Source organism: Macaca nemestrina, chromosome 6 (assembly GCF_043159975.1).
Source record: "Macaca nemestrina isolate mMacNem1 chromosome 6, mMacNem.hap1, whole genome shotgun sequence".
NCBI classification, from domain to species: Eukaryota; Metazoa; Chordata; class Mammalia; order Primates; family Cercopithecidae; genus Macaca; species Macaca nemestrina.
Genome location: NC_092130.1, coordinates 52,858,813 through 52,880,664, shown reverse-complemented (window position 1 = coordinate 52,880,664; position 21,852 = coordinate 52,858,813). Strand labels below are relative to the sequence as shown.

General features: G+C 34.3%; 1 protein-coding gene across 2 annotated transcripts in view; it reads left to right on the top strand.

Moving 5' to 3' along the window:
* The window catches only part of LOC105472455 (proline rich coiled-coil 1), a 32,846-nt gene that overhangs the window by 7,549 nt on the left and 3,445 nt on the right, over window positions 1-21,852 (top strand). Inside the window, exons 4-9 of one of the 2 annotated variants that reach the window (XM_071098499.1) lie at window positions 1,469-1,629; window positions 5,140-5,242; window positions 8,589-8,752; window positions 14,385-14,488; window positions 18,004-18,106; window positions 19,080-19,148. In XM_071098499.1, coding sequence (XP_070954600.1) covers window positions 1,469-1,629; window positions 5,140-5,242; window positions 8,589-8,752; window positions 14,385-14,488; window positions 18,004-18,106; window positions 19,080-19,103 — 659 coding nt within the window. In that variant the 3' untranslated portion in view covers window positions 19,104-19,148. The remainder of the gene's footprint in view (window positions 1-1,468; window positions 1,630-5,139; window positions 5,243-8,588; window positions 8,753-14,384; window positions 14,489-18,003; window positions 18,107-19,079; window positions 19,149-21,852) is intronic. The other variant, XM_011725690.2, reaches the window with a different exon arrangement.

Below are 21,852 nucleotides of genomic sequence, written 5' to 3'. Positions count from 1 at the left end.
CCTACTGTCCCCCAAATCCTCACAGCTCTAGGCAACTACTAATCTACTTTTTATGTATATAGATTTGCTTATCCTGGTCATTTCATATAGATGGCATCATATAATACGTGGTCTTTTGTGACTGGCAACTTTCACTTAAATATTTTCACTTAACTATTTCACTTAAATATTTTCAAGGTTCATCCATGTTATAGCATTTGTCAGTACTTCATTCCTTTTCATGGAATAATATTCCAGTGTATGAATGTGTACACCACATTTCGTTTATTCAGTTAATCAGTTAATGTTGGGTTGTTTCCACTTTGTGGCTGTTTAGATAATGCTGCTATAAATATTTGTTTACAAATTTTTATATGGACATGTTTTTATTTTTCTTGGGTGTCTACCTAGGCATGGAATTGCTGACTTACATGATAATTCTACACCAAACTGTTTTCTAAAGCAGGTGTACCATTTTACGTTTTTATCAGCATTGGGCGGGGTCCCACTTTCTCTGCATTAACGTTCTTCTCTTTATTCATTTCTTTGGTTTTCAGAGTTACCTGTCTCATGTTTTTGCCATTTAAATTATTAAAATAAGGCTGGTGTAATTTAGTATATGATTTCTTTATGTGATATACAACTCAGTAGATGATTAGTATGGGATGTCAGAAAATTCCAAAATTTTGTCCTAATATTTATTCATTTATAGAGAAATTTGAAGGTGAAATCTGAGTTTTTTTAAGTTTTACTGAAAAAATTTTCAGGACTGACTGTTCCAGGGAGTAGTGTTTTTTTAGCCAGGTAAAAATTCAGAAACAAACAAAACCTCATGTATGCCAAAAGGTTGTGATATCAGGTCATTTCCTTTCCTAGGTCAGTTACATCTACTTGTTTTGTGTCTTTGGAATAATTGTTGCAAACGAGTTATCAAAACTTTGTCCTTGTCATCCTCTGCCTGTTGTTTCTCATTTTAGGGAAAAGAAGCAACTTTGCTGTGATTTTTATTATCTGTCTTTCCCCGTCTACCTTTACAAATGAAACTTATTGCAGAGTACAAGTACTATATTTATGTCTATGTATATGTGAATTTTCTTTTTGAGTTAACATGAAGTATGTAGAGTACGTGTAAGAATTGCATGCTTTTTTGTGATGAACTTCAGTGCTCAATTAATTTTATGGATTAAAGAGACCTGAACTACAGCTGTTCATATCCAAGTGCTGAATAGGACAGACCTGAAGAACTTTTGGATATATGCTTTTTGTCGATTTTCAGGATACTTGGTGTAAGACTATGTAAAGGGAAATACATTTCTCTTTGGAAATTCTGTTTAATTTGCATTTTATAAAGGTTTGCGTTAATCTTTGAGTTTATAACTCAGTCTTCAAATGCCTGAATATTAATATTAAAGTTGTTTGAGCTACTCCTTTTTATAGGAAAAAGTTTATGGAATAAATTATACATATTAAAATTTTTGCCTTTGACTAGGTCTTTTGCCAGCTCCTATTACTCAGCAAGCCAGTTTGACACCTCTGGCACAGGGAACTGGAACCACATCAGCCATTACTTTCCCAGAGGAGCAAGAAGACCCTAGAATTAATAGAGGTCAGGATGAAGCGTCTGCTGGTGGAATCTGGGGTTTTATTAAGGTAAGAGGTATTTAAAAATTATGTTTAATTTTCTAATTTTAAAACTAATAGTTTTTGTTAGAGAAAATTTTGAAAATATAGAATGGCACAAGGAAAAATAAAATTCTTTTTTATTAGCAGTTTTCTGTAGCTGCTATCAGTCTCTTGCCTATGCATATCTGTGTAAACGTTCCTTTGAATTAAAATCAAATTGAAGTAGTGACTGGTCAGATGGATACTATTTCGTGTTTTCTGGTTTTTACTGAGCATATATCATGGACATCTTCCTGGCCATAAAATATTTTTTTCCGAAATGTATTTTGGGTTTTCTTATGGCTGCTTCACTATACACGCTGTTGCGTTTATTTCCCATGTTTTATTTTGCTATTCTGCCTATTGGCATTTTCTAATTGTAATTATTTTTCTAGATTAGTTGATTTATTTTAATTGACAAAAATTGTATGTGTTTATTATGTACAACATGATGTATATATGAAGTGTGTATACATTCTGGAATGGCTGAATTGAGCTAATTAACATATGCAATACCTCACATACTCACATTTTTTTGTGGTGAGAAAACCTACAAAACCTTAAATATAAGGTTTCATATTTCAAGAATATAATATGTTGTTCTTAACTATAGTCACCATGTTGTAGAAGAGATCTCTTCTAATTGTAATTCTTATCAATAAATCATCATAATGATTAGGTCTGGCATGGTGACTCATGCCTGTAATCTTAACACTTTGAGAAGCCCGGGCAGGGGAATTGCTTGAGCCCAGGAGTTCTATATGAGACCAGCCTGAGCAACATAATGAGACCCAGTCTCTACCAAAAACTTAAAACAATTATCCAGGCATTGTAGCGTGTACCTGTGGTCCCATCTACCCAGAGGCTGAGGTGGTAGGATTGTTTGAGCCCAGGAGGTCCAGGCTGCATGAGCTGTGATCATGATACTGCATTCCAGTCTGAGTGACAGAGTGAGACCCCGTCTCAAAAAAAACAAACAAACAAAAAAAAAACACCAAAAAACTATGATGAGCACTATTGTATGTAAATCTTTATGGACATCTTTTTTTTCCTCTGAATTCCTGATGAACATTTGAGTGAACATTTGAAAAAATTGATACATATTCCACTCTTGGAAGTTTATACCAAAATACACTGGTATAGCATTTTTCACTTGCCAGCAGTAGTTACTAATTTGGACTAGGATATTATATGATTTGACAGGCAAAAAATAATACCACATTTTAATTTGCTTTCCTTTGCTACTGAATTTGAACATTTTCTTATATGATTTTTAGCCATTTGTATTTTTCTTTTGTGAAATATTGGTTATGTTCTTTGCCTAGTTTTAAATTGGGATGATTTTCTTTGTTAATTTGTAAGAGTTCCTAATACAGTAAGAGTACTTTCCTGTTTGCGCTCATATGTTGCAGTTTTCTCAACTTTTAGTTTACATTTTAATGTTATTACCCTTTTTGACAAAAAAGTTCTTCAGTTTCAGGAGTCAGTTATATCAATCCCTTCCCTCCCCTCCCCTTCCCTCCCCTCCCCTCCCCTTCCTGCTCTTGTCACCTAGGCTGGAGTGCAATGGCGCGATATTGGCTTACTGCAACCTTGCCTCCTGGGTTCAAGCGATTCTGCTGCCTCAGCTTCCCAAGTAGCTGGGATTACAGGTGCCTGCCACCACGCCCGGCTAATTTTTTTGTATTTTCAGTAGAGATGGGGTTTCACCATTTTGGCCAGCTGGTCTCGAACTCCTGACCTCAGGAGATCCACCCGCCTCGGCCTCCCAAAGTGCTGGGATTACAGGCATGAGCCACCGCAGGTGGCCTCTCTTTTTCTTTACATTTTTTTTCTTTTTTAATGCTAAAAAAAGACCTTTTCCCACTATGATACTGTGATAAATGTTTTTCTATGATCCCTTTCTAGTTCCCTTAACGTTTAATTTTTTAGACACTTAGCATTTAATATAGTTGATATTTCTTTACTATACGAGGGAGAGATCAAACTTAATTTTCTTCCAGCTACTCAATGGAGTCTTTCGATATCATATCCCCATTGATTTTTTTATGACTCCTTTATCTTCCTTAGGAAATTGTGTGTTAAAATCAGCTTCTGGCCTCTGTATTGTAGTCCATTGCTGTTTCCCTGTTCTTGTAGTAGAGCACACTGTTTTAATTATTTACTTTGTGTTCATTGTACTAATATTTGCTGACGTGGGGATGTGGAGCATTCAGTGATAAGATAGAAAGGACAGTTCAAGTCTGCATTTATAAATGTATATCAGTATTTAGTTGTGTAAGTTGTGTAAGTGGCTGATTTCTCTTTTCTTCTGAATTTTTCTTTACTCATCTTTCCCAGTTTTTTTCTCCAATGAATTTTGAAATCATTCTGCCAAGTTCCAATATTCAGCTAAGGGTTTGTTTGCAATTTTATTATTATAACTTATTATTATATTAAAGATTTAAAATTGATAGATGGTTGACTGATTTATAGTATTTGAGCTTCATGTTTCAGGAATGTGGCATTTTTCTAAGCTTGTTTTTTTTTTAATACCCCTCTGTACTTTAAAAAAGTTTTTTTTGCATACAGACTACAACATTTTGTCTCTTGTTAGGAGCATGTGTCAGTGTGTTTGTCATGAATTGTAATACCCAGTTCAACTTTATAGGTCTTATAAATAGTAGTAAGTCATGATGTTTCAGCATATGGTTGGTTGGCAGTCTTAAATTTCAATTTTATGAACTAATCTTTTCCTGAGTCACCTTAGTTTAATGGCAGATTGGAAGATGGGGAATCATGGCAGGTTAGTCAGATGCCATCTCAGGAGGCACTGCTTCCTGGAGTGTCTTTTACCCTCTGTGAAATATCGCACAGGAAGGAATACTCAAGACTTGGTTCCTTCTGTCTAGTAATAATGGCTCTAAGAATCCAGAGAAATAGATCTGACTATAAATGGAGAGTTTGGGAATGTATAAAATGAGAAACAAAAAGTAGGAAAAAGAAGAAACTAGTAGAAGATAGCAAAATGTGTGTTAAGGTAATAAGTAACTGTTCTGCCCCCAGATGAGAGGTGTTTTTACTCTTATTTATTTTTTATTAGGGAACAAGTGTGGACTTATGTAGACACCTGATTGGGACCTTTATTTGGGACCCTAAGGGACAAGTTTTGCCCAATCTTTTATATAAATAGGTAGAAATGAAATTATATATATGTAATAAATATATGTATATAAACACATATATGTATATATATAGTATAGCATCCTTTCCATACCCGTGTTACTCAAAGCGTGGTCTGTAGATTGCTGCTGGTCTGCACACTGCTATGAGTCAGGAAGAAAAATTGAGAGTATCATTTAGAAACTTAATAGCCATTTGATATTGTCATGACCTTATATGTCTTACAGAAGTACTGGTTTAGGGTGCATTGGAAACTTAAAAAAGTTTTCTTCACAATCATGGTCATGGTGTTCCTCACTTAGAGTAAATACTTACATATTAATTTGTTTTATGCAGGGTGTGGCTGGGAATCCTATGGTGAAGTCTGTGCTTGATAAGACAAAACATTCAGTAGAAAGCATGATTACAACGCTGGACCCTGGCATGGCTCCCTATATCAGTATGTACTTAAGTTAGACCAGTGTCTGCCATTTTTTTAAAAGTGTATGTACATGTCAGCCACTAATTGTAATTTTCTGTTTCCACTGATTGTGTAATCAGTGGAAATTCCTGTTATGTTCTTGCATTAATTTGATTGTCAGTCTTAGTTTTTGGTGTTACTAATTCATCTTTTTTAAAAGTCATCATTAAGTAACTTTTGAAAATCCCACAGAATGATCTTAGAAGGAGTAAAAGCCGTGAGTTATTAGTACGCTTGCTGATTTTAATTTTAAATACAGGTTAACATAGCTTTATATGAATTTTACTTTATTCACTACTGACATTTGAAGTAATGCTTGTTTCATACTTTTTTTTTTTACATTTCTCCTGTTACCTATTTTAATTAAATGTGTTTATGTAATTGAGGAATAATATTTTTGGAGTAAGCAAATCTAGTTAATAATACCTGATGACTGGGTATATTGGGAAAGCTATTTTTAACCACCTCTGAACACTAATCATCCAGAATCTTCCAGACAGTTGATAGATACTGTCTGCTATTTAATTTTTATGTGCATGTCCAATATGTGAAAAAATACCACTTACAAGTCTCAGTGACCAATTATTAGTAATTCTGTAAAAGATAACTTTTAAGTCAAAATTGTGCAGCAGGTACCTGAACAGAGATTTCAGTGGCAATAAAAAGCCAATAGCTTTCACAAGTCTTGACTAGTTGGTAGTTTACTGTCTAGTAAATATCAAAGGAGAAGGCCTAGCAATGGTTAAGTGTCTTTATTGAATGCTTCTGCCAGACACTTTCTCATAAGAGCTCTGCAAGGTAGGTATTTTCCTCAAGTTTTGCATGAGGAACCTAGGTTTATAGGGATGTAAGTTATCACCCTAGATCACACAACTTGCTGAAGCTGTATTGAACTTATGTTCAAATTTTTTACAGTTAGCCACTTTGCTTCCCTTGTAGTAGAAAATTGAATCGAGCATTAAATCAGCTGAGTTGTTCTTTGTGTTTGTAACTGTCCAAAGGATTCAAAATTGGACTCTGCCATATATGTTCTTTTCTTTGCAAGTACATGTTTTGAATGAAGGAAACAGTATTTTTGGAGCTTTTGCTGTTTTAATGGCTGTACTATGTTAGACTGTGAAAGCAATTACCTTATTTAATCCTTAGAGCAAACCCTATGAGGTGCCAGGTGTTTTTCTTCTTTTCTTTTTTTTTTGAGAAAGGGTCTCACTCTGTTACTCAGACTGGAGTGCAGTGGCAAGATCTCAGCTCATTACAACCTCTGCCTCCTGGGTTCAGGCTATTCGTGTGTCTCAGTCTTCTGAGTAGCTGGGACCACAGTCATGTGCCACCACGTCCAGCTAATTTTTGTATTTTTAGTAAAGATGGGGTTTCTCCATGTTGGCCAGGCTGGATGGCAAGTATTTTTCTACAAAGAAACAAGCTCAGTGACTTCCCCAAGGTGAAGAAGCTAGTAAATGATAAAAGCAGAGCTCATACCCAAGGAAGTTTCTCAGACCACTAGTCTTCATGACACCAAGAAAAATGTGTAACACTGAGGGGAAAAAAGAAAGGTACAGAAATGAAATTTCTATTATTAGCAAATGTCATAACTTAATCAGCTTTAAAAAGTAATAAAATTGAATTCAAAAAAGCTGACACTTTTACTGACAGCAGAGCATCACCATTCTTATCTAACAAAACAACTCAAAGTAAATCTTAAGGTTTTTTAGTTTTTGTTTTTGTTTTTTTTTTTTTTTTTGAGATGGAGTCTCACTCTATCGCCAGACTGGAGTGCAGTGGCGAGATCTCGGCTCACTGCAACCTCCAGCTCCCGGGTTCAAGCGATTCTCCTGCCTCAGCCTCCCGAATAGCTGGAACTAAAGGTGCATGCCACCACGCCCAGCTAATTTTTGTAGTTTTAGTAGAGACAGGGTTTCACCATGTTGGCCAGGATGGTCTCGATTTCTTGACTTTGTGATCCTCCTACCTCGGCCTCCCAAAGTGCTGGGATTACAGACGTGAGCCACCGTGCCCAGCCATCTTAAGGTATTTTTATACAGATATTCTAGGAATCACTTGATGTAACAATTTCAAATGTGTCAAGAAACGCAGAAAGTATTAGAAATGGCAGGACTACTCATCACAAGCTGAAAAGCCATTTTGAGCTGAAGCTTAATGGAGCAGTACTTAGCTAAGATCAAGAGATGTGTCCCATGTGGAGAAAAAAAGTGAAAAAAAAAGTATATTCTTCCTTTCTTTTGTGTTCTAGTAGCTTCTGACGTTTCCAGTAAAGATATGTTCTGTGAAACATGTCAGTCAGGAAAAAGAGATCCATTGTTTTTATTTTTTTTATTTTTATTTTTTTTGAGACGGAGTCTCGCTCTGTTGCCCAGGCTGGAGTGCTGTGGCCGGATCTCAGCTCACTGCAAGCTCCGCCTCCCGGGTTCCCGCCATTCTCCTGCCTCAGCCTACCAAGTAGCTGGGACTACAGGCGCCCGCCACTTCGCCCGGCTAGTTTTTTTGTATTTTTTAGTAGAGACGGGGTTTCACCGTGTTAGCCAGGATGGTCTTGATCTCCTGACCTCGTGATCCGCCCGTCTCGGCCTTCCAAAGTGCTGGGATTACAGGCTTGAGCCACCGTGCCCGGCCTAGATCCATTGTTTTTAAAACCCAAATATTTGAAAATACCTCTCACTATTCCACATGATATTTATTAGGGAAAAACAGCCTGGTTTCTAGGGCACAATGTTTTACATTATAAACAATTTTCATGAAAAATCTTTTTTGCTATTAATGCCAAATACCAGAATGTGCCGTGCTTAGAACCAGGGCTTTGAATTCATTGTATCAGAAACGTTAAGATTTCTATTTGTGGTATATGCTCAGAACATTGTGGGGATATTTAATAAAAAGCTTGATGACCCCATATTTAAACTATTTTCTAGGTAAAAAGTATATTTCATGGTAGTCCTTGTTTAGTGCGTAACTTCTATGCAGCTCTTTGACAAATCACTTACTATCAGTAAGTCTTTATTTTAATTTTCCATAAATAGAGTATACTAAATGTGTAACTTACACTTAACAAGCCAGATACGTAATTTCTGGCTTGTGATATGTAATGTCAGTTTTAAGTCCTGACATTAGTACTATGTAGATAAGTTACCTTGGTCAAAACTTTGTTGGTCTCAGTTTTCTCAACCATATAAAAATGATAATGATCTATAGCTTGCATGGTTTTATGAAACTGGTAATAATTATGTAAATTAGATGTCAGCACCTGGTATGATAGTAATTATGAAAATTTCATTAATTTGAAATTTAAATTTTCCTCTGGTCTTTGTAGAATCTGGAGGTGAATTGGATATTGTTGTGACCTCAAATAAAGAAGTAAAAGTTGCTGCTGTCCGAGATGCCTTCCAGGAGGTCTTTGGCTTAGCTGTGGTTGTAGGGGAAGCTGGACAGTCCAATATTGCCCCACAACCAGTGGGCTATGCAGCTGGATTGAAAGTGAGTAATAGAACACCATTTTCAGGACATAGAAACTGGCATTTAATTTTTTCATAATTCAGATAATCTGTTGTCTCTATGGAGCTAATAGGCTTTTCCATACTGAAATAGCGATGAACTTTGGTTTTAGTGGACAGCCCTATTGTATTATGAAGATGTAGTGGAGTTTTAATTTAAAGAAATCTAAGATAGGTTTTGATTATTGTGGGAGCGAAAGAAACATTGAGAGAGCACAAAAAGAGAGTAGTTAGTCCTAAACGAGATCTTCTTAATCCAGCATTAACATTCAAATCAATTACTGAGATGATAATATCCCTTGAATCCCATAAACTTTTTGTTATCCCTATTGATAATGCTTAAAAATGTGTAAGTTCTAAGAATTCCATCCTCTCTTTCATACTTTATTTTCCTCTCTTTGTATTATTACCAGCATACAGTCATACAAGAACAAATGAACAGTTCATTGGCATACAAACATCTTTCCCACCTTGAAAAAAAAAGAAAAAACCAAAGGAAACCCCAACAAATCTTTGACCTCCCTTCCTCTGTAACTTAATGACCTATTTTGCTTCCTTTTGCAGCTAAACTCCAAAGAGTTGCCAGCACTTTTCTTGTATCCTTTTCACATTCAGTTAATTCTGCCTCAGTTAGGCTTTCACGTCCAGCACTCCACTGATAGTGCTCTCAAGCTCATGCTAATGTTCTCCATCTTATTTGACTTATCAGAGGCTTTTGAGACAGTTGATCATGCACTTCTCTTTAATGCTTTTTTCACTTGACTTCCAGGATACCACACTTTAGTTTTTCCCTCCTTCATTGATTGCTCGCTCCTTCTGTACTTCCTTTGCTGATTCCTCCTCTTTCCAGTCTTCTGATGGTCACCTTCTCCTTATCAGTTAACTCTCAGACTATCCCATGGCTTTAAATACCATCTCTGTGCTGACAGTACCAAATTTAAATCTCCACCTGAGACCTTTCTGTAGATTCTTGATTTATATATAAGTTGGCTTTTTGACAACTTTTCTTGAATATCTCAAACTTAATATGTCTAGAACTTTACTTCTTTCCTCCACATTTGCTCCTTCTAGCCTTCTCCAACTTAATTGATGGCAGTTCTATCCTTCTGTTTTCTCAGGCAAGAAACCTTGGAGTCAGCCCTGACTTCTCTCATTACCCACTTCTCATCCATCAAGAAATCTTATTTGTAAGACAGACAGTTCTTGTTTTTCAACATAATTATGTTCTATAACGTTGCTACACACTGAATTCATGAATACTGAGCCATTGCTCCCAGGGGAAATATGATGGTTAGGTACCTGTGGGCCTCTGGTCACATTTTGGCCAACCTGTCAATACGTAACTTTGTTTTATGCTTCTTTCTGTTTAAATACATTTTTATACACATACATGCACATATTTTTGATTCATTAATATTGAACTCTCACAATCAGCAGTACTATAACTCATGCTTGAATGCAGCTTATTTAACACACTTGTTTTCTCAGTAAGGCATATCATAATCTTCTGCTTAGGAACACTACAGCGCTCCAGCACTACACTTGGGGGCCATTTGAAAACAGCAGTTAACATCAACAAACACAAAGATGCAAAAAAGAGGTGCTAAATAGACCCCAAAAAGGATACCTGTTTACATTATGTCAGCTGAAAGAAGAAGACAGGGCACTGCCTTGTTCAACCTCGGCTAGGAGTGTATGCATCAGGCAACTCAAATTTCTCATAGCTCTGTGCATGTCCGATTTTGAGGTTGTAAATAAATTTCAGTGTGTAGTCAACTTTACAATTACGTAGAATCCACAAAAATAATAGGATCAACTGTATTTATGTTTAAGGATAAATGCATTTTCATATATGACATTCTGTTACTTAAAGGAGCTTATAATAGCCTGCATTTATAGAGAACATCCCATGAGCCAGGCACATAGACCCTTTACCTGCATTCATTTAATGCCTGTAAAGCATTGGAATGAGGTAATTGACATTGCATATTTCACTGGGGAAAAAGTCTGTTGCATTAATTATAATTAGTCACTAAACACAAACCCACACTGACACTAGATTAATTTTTAATTCTACTAGGTAGTGCTACATAAGTTTGAGGTGCTCTTTGAGTTGTATTTAGTACTTTATTTAAATAGAATATGAAGTCCTTTTACACATATGCGTACTCCCTGCCAAACCACTTTTCTGTATTAGGGGCTATTAGGCAGTAGTTATACTCTATCTAAATGTAATGCATTGTATATAATATGAATTAAATTACATGTTTTCTGCCTTTTCACCTTTCACAGTGGTCTGTCCTTACACACACAGCAGAGCTGCCAAAAGCACATGCACTTTGAAATGCTTCTTTTCTGTAGTAGGTTTCTCTTGAATTCGAGCCCTAGTGTACATTGCCAATAAGATTTTCTTTGGTCATAGGTGTTTAGACTTAATAAAATTTAGCAAAACTAACTGATGGCTGTAGGATTTGAATTTAATCTAGAAATGAAAAAAAAAAGTACAGTAAATGGGTAAAATAAGTATGTATACATAATAATTGTACATTAAACCAGTTATATATATATACAGACACATATATACACAGACATATATATGACAAACCATAAGCATTTATATGGGTGAGTTTTAGTTGAAAGACTAGAACATGTCACATACTTAGATTGAGAATGTATTTCAAGATTTCCCAGGAGGTTTTGCAAGTTGGAAAGAGTTTATAGGTCTAAGAAGGAAGACTTTTCAAGATTTAGTTGCAGAGCGTAAACTGAAAAAAATCCTAAATAGAAATAGGTTATTAGACAAAATGGTGAGTTCATTTCACTGAAATTAGAGACTAAAATGAGGGTTTTCTCTAAATTGTGAAGCATTATATAAATGTGATATGGAAGTTGGTAACCTTATTTGATGGAAATTATTGTAGTTGCATTTATCTTGTTATAATAGCATTTGACAGATTATTTTACTGCTGATTTTTATCCTTCAAATTTACACATAGGAATTTTTCCCACAATTTTCAGTACAAGCTCAAAACTGAAATTCATTGAAACTAATATATAAGAAAGTGATTTGTAAATTTGTCGTTTTTTTTTTTCCCAGAAACAGTAGAGGGAGCTAATGAGAAGAAAAATAATGTAGAATCTTAGAGTATAAAATTTTAACCTGTTTTCTCCCCAATCAGATTTTATTTGAAGTAAATGGGTTTTCTGAACTAAACTTAAGTTGCCTTTTAGAAATAGGAAATTATTTAAGGAAGTAAATCAGTCCAGCTAAAATTAAAGTTAGGAAGCTTCTAGAACTTTTATGCTGAATATTAACTTTATTGAAAAGCCAGTTGTAGTTATGACTACTGTTTTATATAGTTTTATATTCAACAAATATAGTATCTATAAGCATTTATGAAAATATATAAAATTTTAACTATTCACTGAACCAAGTTGCTTAGTATAAGCTCTTATAGTATTGTTCTTCAGTTCTGAAATGATTATTTTAATATGGTCTCTAAACTACCTGATTCTTGATCTCTTATATTGCTAAAAAATAAAATTTCATTCTCAAAACATTGGTAGGGACTAATATTAAAATGTCTGTATTTGGAACTCCAAAAGAGGCCACATTTAATTAATGTAGTGGTCAGAGGAAAAAGAAAGGCCAGATATAACCCCGTTTTCATTTTCTTACGGATTTTATAAAAAAAACAAAACAAAAAACTTGTCTACCTAGCTTATTATCCTGTTTCTTGCAGGAACTAATTAATTTTAATTGTTTTGTGAATCCTGTGAAATATAAAGCTCTGTGCTGTAGGATAGTGAAAAATGAACAAACTGAGTCTCTGTTCCCTGGAAGCATAAAATCTAGGAATATTTTGTTTTAGTGCATAGCTGAGATATCACTTTCAAAGGGTTTGGGGATGAATCTCTTTACATCTTACTAATCCCTTAATAGTTTTTACTGAATTAACGTTTACTTAAGCTTTTTAAAAATCAAACTTTAGCCATAACTGCCTCATGGGAGGAGTGAATTAAGCAAATTTGTAACATCCAGTATAAATAATTAAGTACATCTTATCTGTTACATTGCTTTCAAAATCAACAGCTGCCTCTTTAAGTGTTATTAGATTTGGTGATGCCATGTTTACACTATTTGTATTCTTAACATTGACCACATAGGCCTTCAGAAGCCTTTATTTTTTTCTTTGTTCAGTTTTTTTATGTGGTAAGTTCTTAGTGAGAACACCTATTAAGTTAGGCACTTTGCTGGAAACTAGAGGTAGAAGAGTGAGCAAAAATATACAGTCTTGGTTTTATTGTACTTTAAATCCTATCATCTTCATCTTTTTTTTTTTTTTTTTTTGAGACGGAGTCTCGCTTTGTCGCCCAGGCTGGAGTGCAGTGGCCGGATCTCAGCTCACTGCAAGCTCTGCCTCCCGGATTTACGCCATTCTCCTGCCTCAGCCTCCCGAGTAGCTGGGACTACAGGCGCCTGCCACCTCACCCGGCTAGTTTTTTGTATTTTTAGTAGAGACGGGGTTTCACCATGTTAGCCAGGATGGTCTCGATCTCCTGACCTTGTGATCCGCCCGTCTCGGCCTCCCAAAGTGCTGGGATTACAGGCTTGAGCCACCGCGCCCGGCCTCATCTTCATCTTTACAAGCTAATATCTTAAATTGTCTTACACATTCTCGTTCAGTTGTCACTTTCTCTTCTTTATTTCAGTTGTCTCTGAAATAGAGTTTTCTCGAGATGTGTCCTAGCCTTCTTAATTTTCATTTGCATGAGAATTGACCATTTAATCTGATATTGTCTGTTTAACTCTGCTGTCCTTATAAGAATTATCAATGGCTACTTTTGTTCAGACTTTTTATCTTGTGTTTTGAACACATGTTCATCACATTGTTCGTGGTTAGCTTTTATGAAATGGTTCAGATAAAAGCAAAAAACAGAAACCTTTTCCCTGAGTAATCCAGCTTTTAGTTTTCTATTACATATAATCAGTTCATGATTTTGAGTTATCTGTACAGTGTTCTCAACCATTCAGTTTTGCTTCTTTAATGGTAATTATTTTGTTGAATAAGCTGTGGTGTAATGTATACAGTGTATACATTTGCAGCTTTTTATTTTAAGTAACTGGCCATTTTGGTGCATGTATATTTAAAAGGAATCAGAAGAAAGAGAAAAACGTATTTATTATTGATATGATTGTCTACCTGAAAATTTCAAGAGCGAGTTAACTGCAAAACTGCTGGAGCTGATAAAAACTTTGTATGTAATAAGATGGCCTCTTGCCAGATCAACATTAAAAAAATACAGTTTTCTTAAATTATTTAATAGTAACAATCAATAAGAAAATATAATATAAAAATAATCCACTTCACAATAGCAACCAACGTCATAATGCATATGGAATAATTTGGAAGGTGTACCCCAGACTGTTGATACTGAGGAAATATAATTGTACTTTGTTGTTTTTTACTCTGTATTTTTGTATTGTTTGAATGTTTACAGTGAGTATATATGTGTTTGCCTATAAATGTATGCATGTGTTGTGTAATCATAAATTAGTATATTTAATATTTAGTAATTTGAAATGGTTTCTAACCTCTGCCATTGTTGTTTAGGGTGCCCAGGAACGGATAGATAGCTTGCGTCGAACTGGGGTGATCCATGAAAAACAGACAGCTGTGTCAGTAGAAAACTTCATTGCAGAATTGCTGCCTGACAAGTAAGAAGGTTATTATGTTTCTCTTGGAAGCAAAATATAATTGAGTCTGGGAGTTGACACTGAATACTTAGCAAAAAGTGTCTCCTGTTTTATGACCAGAGAGAAAAGTCTATTTTGATGCTGGCTTATATCACTTAACTAGCTGTGTGTCTTGCATGACTTAGCTGGCATTTCTATCCTTGTGTCTCTTTTAATTCTAAAATGGAGATGGTCATGCCTGCTTTCTGATATCATGCTAATAGTTACTTATTAAAATGGCACTAAGTATAACATGATAGAGTTTGTGTGGATATAACTGACCATGAGTAGCAAACACAATTATTCACATAGTTATTCAAAGTCATGGAATGTATGGGCAAGAAGGCCTGATGGCATTCACTAGGTTTGAGTTTCTAGTGAGCACTGTCTCTCCTGTACTCATAATAGTTTAGAAAAACCTCCAGACAGCATAATTCATCATCGTTTTTGAGGGCTATGCATTTTTAATAGGTGGCTTTTTATGGGAAAAATTTTTAATTTGCTTAATTGATTTATGTTAAAATAACTTCCCTTTGTTGAAATTTACCTTCTTTGGTAAATGCATTGTGGTTTTGTTGTTTTTATTTTTTATTTGTTTGTTCAGTGTTGAATAACAATGGGCATAGCATTTTGTGGCTTGTAATATGCAAAATATATCCTCCAACTTTGAGGCATATTATAGGCCAGTGGGAGAGAAGATATATGTAGTACACAGATGAGCAGTTTTAAGTAATTATATAAAGAGAAACATAATTTTTTGCTGACAGGAAATATGTAAAATTTCAGTGGAGGTAACCGTGGAGATAGTGTCAGGTGAAATTCATGAATAATTAGGGCTTGAACCGGATTTTGAAGAAGAGGTGAAACTTGGCCAAATGGAGCTCTGAATTCTAGGTTGGTAAGTTTCAACTTTCTATGTAAGCACTGAGAAACCATCCAGTGATTATTGTGTCACCTTTTCTGTTAACCTGTCGTTGTTCATTTAATAATTAACATTAGAAATTACAATATGCCTTTTTGATGTATTATAATAAAAATTTTAACTTGTGACAATACTAGTACTACTATTAATACTATTCACTCCCTTTTCACCTTTTGCGGTGTCATTGTTAAGTATTTTAATTCTGCATATATTTTAAGCTCTTAAAACATAACTGGTAGTGTTCTTTGTAGTCAGTATTTGTTTGTTTATTCTCTGAATTCTTTCCTGTGTTTCTGTTTTTCTGTCTGGGGTCATTTTTCTTCTAAAGGAAGCCTAAAGTACTTAAATCTTTGATAATACATTACAGTTCAGAGCTGCTCACTACCAGTTCTCTCAGCTTTTGTTTACCTGAAAGTGCTTTAATTCACCTTTATTTTTGCTGGATGTAGAAGTCTAGGTCGGCAGTTTATTTTCTTTCAGCACTTTAAAAATGTCATGATACTGTTTTCTGGCTTCTGTCATTTCTGTTAAAAAGTCTTCTCTCCATCTTCTTGTGTATTATCTCTGTGAAGATAATATGTTGTTTTCTCTGGCTGCTTTTAGGGCTTTCTCTGTTGTTTTGTTTTTTGCAGTTTTAGCGTGGTATGATTATATGTATTAGCTTGCTTACTTGCTCTCATAATTATTTTTTGTGGATTCGCTGAGCTTCTTGATTCTGTGGATTAGTATCTTCGGTTTTGGAAATTCTTTACAATTATGTCTTCAAAACTTGCTTCTGGCCCATTCCTCCCTCTTCTCTTTGTAGGACCTTAATTACATGCCCATTCACCTTTGACAGTGTCTCACATTGTCAGATTTTTTTTCCCACTCTTTTTTCTCTCTGTTCTTGAGTTTTGACATTTTCTATTCACCTGTCTTCAGGTTCACTAATCCTGCCTTCTGCTGTTTCCAGAGTGTTGTTAAACTCTTACATAGAGTTGTTACCTTTTAAAACATAGATTCAATTTATCTCTTGAGTGCCTATATCTTTTAATCTAGTTGGACTACCTTTACCTCTCTTTTCTTGAATATGTGAACCATAGTTACTTTTAAATCCTTATTTACTAATTCCAATATCAGAGTCACTTGTGGGTCTGTTTTAGTCTCCTTTTTCCTTTTGGTTTGAATATATGGTGCTGTCTCTCTGAATGCATAGTAATCTTTGAAAACCCTTGTTTAGAAAACAAAACAAAACTCTAGAGTCTTTAGGCGATCTTGAGAAGTTTCATCCTTTCTTCTATAATAATAAACACAATTGTAGGGGTGTGAGGAAGGGAGGGTAATGTAGTGTACTTCAGTCACAGTCTGAGCTGAGTCAAGGCTAGGTCGTTGTTCTTAGATATATTCACTGGCATCACAGAAAAAACTCTCCTCATACCTTCAGTAACACTTTTTAGGATGTCCACACCTGAAAGCTTGGTTAGTATGTTATTCATCATAGACATTACGGTCTGCAAATTATGCAAAATAAAGCAAAATAAAATTTAGCTAAGCTTGACTTTATGGAGGCTTCACAAATACATTATCTTCATTGAGAAAGTTGTTGTTGTAAAATACAAAATATCTATTAGTCTACCAGATAAAATAAATGTCATTATTTAATGTTTTTAATTTTAAACAGTTTTAGGATACGAACACTATAGACACTATAAAGTGCCATCTTAGTATTCAGTAAAGTTACTTATGTTACTCTATAGTTTACTTGGTTGTTTTTTTGAATGTGTAAATGCAAGTCTACTAATCCATTTTATATTTCATTGCATTTTATTAGATTTACAATAAAAAATAGATATGAAACATTTTCCTGCTTTATATCCTTTTATTGTTTAAATTCATGTTTTGAGGGTATCTGGTGGTTTCATGATTTGGGTTAGCTAAAACTTGGGTGGTACTACAATTGTTTTCACTTAAGTCATTTTAAAAATTTATCATTTTGTATAATATGTAAGTCTTTTTAAATGAAGAGAAGTGTCCTGAATTTCATGAGGCTGTTTTCAAAGACTGACTCATTGTGAACAATTCAGAAATTGTGATTAGAAGGATTTATTAGTAATGAAGAGAGTATTTGTTAGTATTTCCTCTGAGTGAACTTATTTTTTAATTTGTTATTAACTTAGTTGGGTATATATTCATGACAGAGTTGGTATTATAAAATTTCCCATATTTTAGCAAGTGACAATTGAAAAATATTACTCATTATAAGCAGTTTGCATATACAATGTATGTAAATTTACCTGTTGCATATTTGAGTACCCTTACTTTGATTATTCTCCCTTCCCATGGAAAGGAAGCTTTCCATGATGTGTTTTTAAATTATTTTTTCTTTGTGGTTATTGTCTATTTTTTCCTCTTAGAATTAATACAGAGTAATTTTTTCTGTTGTTTTTATGAGTTGTCCTTTTGCAAGTTGATAAGAAAAAGATTTCCTTTTTGAAATCTGTTCTATCTGAATAATAGTACTTGTTTTCTCTTTTTGTCTATTCACGATAAGTTTTATTTGGCATGTAAACCGTCTGAACTCGTATTTCTGTTGCAGATGGTTTGACATTGGTTGTTTGGTGGTTGAAGATCCTGTCCATGGCATTCATCTAGAAACATTTACACAAGCCACACCAGTGCCTTTGGAATTTGTACAGCAGGTTGGTTTTCTCCTTTGCTTTTTCATGATGCTCCAGAGAAACTTGCAATATTGTTTTCGAAATAAAAATTCGTGTTCATTTTTTTGTTAGAAATATGTTCTTGATTTTGTTTCAGTCATTTTTCTTGAGTATTTTTCTTTGCTTTTTAATTTCCTGGTTCTTCCATGTTGTTTTGGTACCTTCCTCCTTTTGTTTTCCAGGTGTCTTTGAAAGGCAATACATTACATGGTTAATCATTATTTCTCTCATTTTTTTCTTTGTTTTTACTCTACGTTCAGGAAAAGATTTACCTTTTCTAGTTGTTTTATGTCCACCTTTCGTTTGCTTTCCCTTTTATCTCACATTTCATTTCCACTGTTATCTCCATTTCCTTTTCCTTGATTTGATTGTCCTCCTGTTCATCTTTAGTGTCTTTAGTGAGGTCAGCATTGGAAACCTTATAGGCACGTGTCTTTAGGTTTTTGGCTGAAAAATGGACCTAATAGTGTACCTATCCACACGGTTTCCAGGAGAATGTAAGTATAAATGATAATCCTTATTCCTCTTTTTTTTTTTTTTTTTTTTTTTTGGTATGTTTTCTCTAATCCTTTCATGAACAAAATGGAATATAAATATATACTTGCATTGGAATCTCTGTGATCTTAAGTGGTATTCTATTAACTTTTTTCTGTCATTAATTTCATAAAATTTTTGTTACAGTTATACTTTGTACATTGTTAAATATCATTTCAAAACTGCCTTTCAAACTTATTTGGGACATGAAGGCATTTGAGAATCTAAGAAAACTATTGGGCTGTCTCCCAAGAAAAATGCATGTGTGTGTACTTTCATGGAAATTTGACATATGTGTTCATATAATCCCTAAAAGTAACCTCTGGTCTACTTAGACATTTACAGTTTAGAAAGGGGGCTAAGAATTGATGCTTAGAATTTGAAATTTTACTGAAACCTTTATTCCATATTTTCATTGCAGAAGTTCAAGAAAACCTTTTTATAGATATTAACATTAAACTCATTTCACTATGAAGGTGATTAAAGAACTGTAAGTGAATACTATGTATACTGTTATGCCAGTAAATTAGAAAAATTAGGTGAAAGAGTGGATTTTCTAGGAAAATAGAAATTTTGCCGTAGTTAAGAGTATTAGGTTGAACCAGATGACATTGTTGCCTTTGAGGGTCAGAAATAGTTAATATTATTGTCAGTTTCATATGATTCCACTTAATTGAAGCATTAAAATGGAAGAACTTTATGTAACTTAAAAAAAAAAACACTGAGTACCGATGGTGTTATAAGTGAGTTCTATAAAATGTTCAGAGATGATTCTCTTGCTGTATGAGGTATCAAAAATAGAGTTAGAGAGTTTTCCAGTTAATTCTGTGAGACTAGCCTCTTTTAACTTCAAATGAAATTATAGTCCGAAGAACTAAATGTCAAAGCCATTGGTAAAATTAATAAATAAAATTCAGAAATGTATAAGAACATTGTATCCTGACCATGAAAGATTTGTCCCAAGAACAACAGAATGGTTCAACAATAGTAAATTTATGTAATTCAATATGTGAGCATCTGCATTGAAAGGAGAAAAAAGATTTTGATAAAGTTGAAGGTATTTGCTAGAAATAATCATACTAATAGCTCTTAGCTAACTAGTATTAGACGGGTATGTGTGTACTGCAAAATCAAAGCAAACTTCAGATCTAATAAATAAAACACTGGAAACATTATAATTATGAGGATGCTCCCATCACTGCCACTATTAACATTGCTGTAGACCTGGGGTCAGCAAACAGCGGCTCACAGCCAAATCTGGCCTGCCATCTGTTTTTGTAAGTAAATTTATTGGAACACGCCCATGCCAGTTTGCTTACTTATTGTTTGTAGCTGCTTTTGTACTATAGCAGCAGAACTGAGTAGTTACAACAGAGAATGTCTGGCCCACAAAGCCTAAAATATTTACCATCTGGCTCTTTTCAGAAGAAGTTTGCTGACTCCTGTGTTAGATGTCTGACCATTGCAAAGGACAATTTTTATCTTGTTTTTAGGAATATATACTGGAAAGAAGTAGACATGAAAGAATGAAGTGGACTTGTGTGTACCAGTACCAAAAGATAGCTCTTACATATTGCTGAGTAAAAGTCAAAAACAGCACATCTAGTATGATCCCATTTACTAGCAGGGGGGTGTGTGTGTGTGCTTTAAAATTTTAGTAAGAATAGGGAAAAAGGCCTCAAAAGATACACAGCAAACTGTTAATAGTGGTTAATTCTGAATAATGGTCTTTAGGGTGTTACTTGCTTTTTACTTTGCTTTTTATTCTGTTTGTTTTATTTTGTGTCATTTGGTTTTAAAATTTAGAAGATACAAAACTGTGTGCATTGAAATGTCTTCTTTTTATCCTCAGCTATTGAACTCTCCTCCCTGTTTCTTTTTATTCATTCTGAAATGTTTTACACTTTTTTGTTGGAATTTTTTAATTTAAGGGAATAGAAATCAGCCCTTCAGGTAATTAGAATTATCAGTATATTTTAGTAAAAATCTGGAAATAAATTTCATACAATTTGTACTTGGTTAAACTTAAGTATAAATGATTCTGCACCCCCGTAGAAAACCCCAGCTGTTCTGGATTTTTGCCAATAATATCAAATACCTTGTTTCTAAAAAATGTGGTCCTTGGCCTAACATCACAAGTATCACCTAGGAATTTGTTAAAATGCAAATTCTCGGGTCCTAACACAGGACTAGTGAATCAGGAGCTGCATTTTAACAAGATATTCAGGGGATTCATATGCATGCCATAGTTTGAGAAGCACAGTTTTACTGGTGTCTCTGAGGACCTTAGTAGTATATCTGCTGTTTATCTTCTTTGAAATATAGTGAAATACTGATACTGTGGTATACACGTTGGAAAAGAGTACTTAGAGCAGGGGTTCCCAAGTGCTGGACTGTTTGCATAAGATTTACTTGGAAACTATTTTATGTATGTAATACTGTACTGTTTCTCTTGGAACCAGCTGTAGAGTTTCCAATTCCGTTATCTTGGTGTCTCAGTTATCTATCTTAGTGGGATGTGAGAAACTGGATATTGTTAAAAAAAAAAAAAGAAAGAAAAGAAAAACAAGAAACAAGAGCTCTTCAGGTGATTGTAATACATGGCACATTTGGTAGTCGTATAACTGTATAGATCTGTTCTAGATGTGGCTGTACTCCTCTGGACTATACCTAACACCCTAAAACAGAAAAACCACATCATTCTTGGATATCAAGCAATGAGTTTATTCTTCTTTCATTCCTTTGTAGATGAATAAATGATATGATTAGGAGCAAATACAAGTTGAGTCAATTAGGAATGTTGCATCAGTGGTTTATGTTGTCCTGGACTGGATATTATTTGATACATATTAATAAGTGAATTACATTTCCAAAGATAATTTCCATAATTGAGCAACTCTTTTCTGAATGGATTTAAGCCTTAATTTGCAGTTTTCCTCTTTCAGGTTGAAATTTCATTACTATAAAAGATAACTTTAGCACTGATTTTAGTACCAATCTTACTATTAACCTGAAGTGACACTTAATTTAGAATAAGAACTTAGACCTTCCAACTGTTAGCCCCATTAATGGGGATATTTTTTAAAAAGTAGATGTGTGTAATATTATATTGATTGTGTTCTAGCATTGTAACTTGATATAATTGGCAGCCTAGCTGTATTTCTCAGAGTTTGTCATAATCTATATTTAAAATA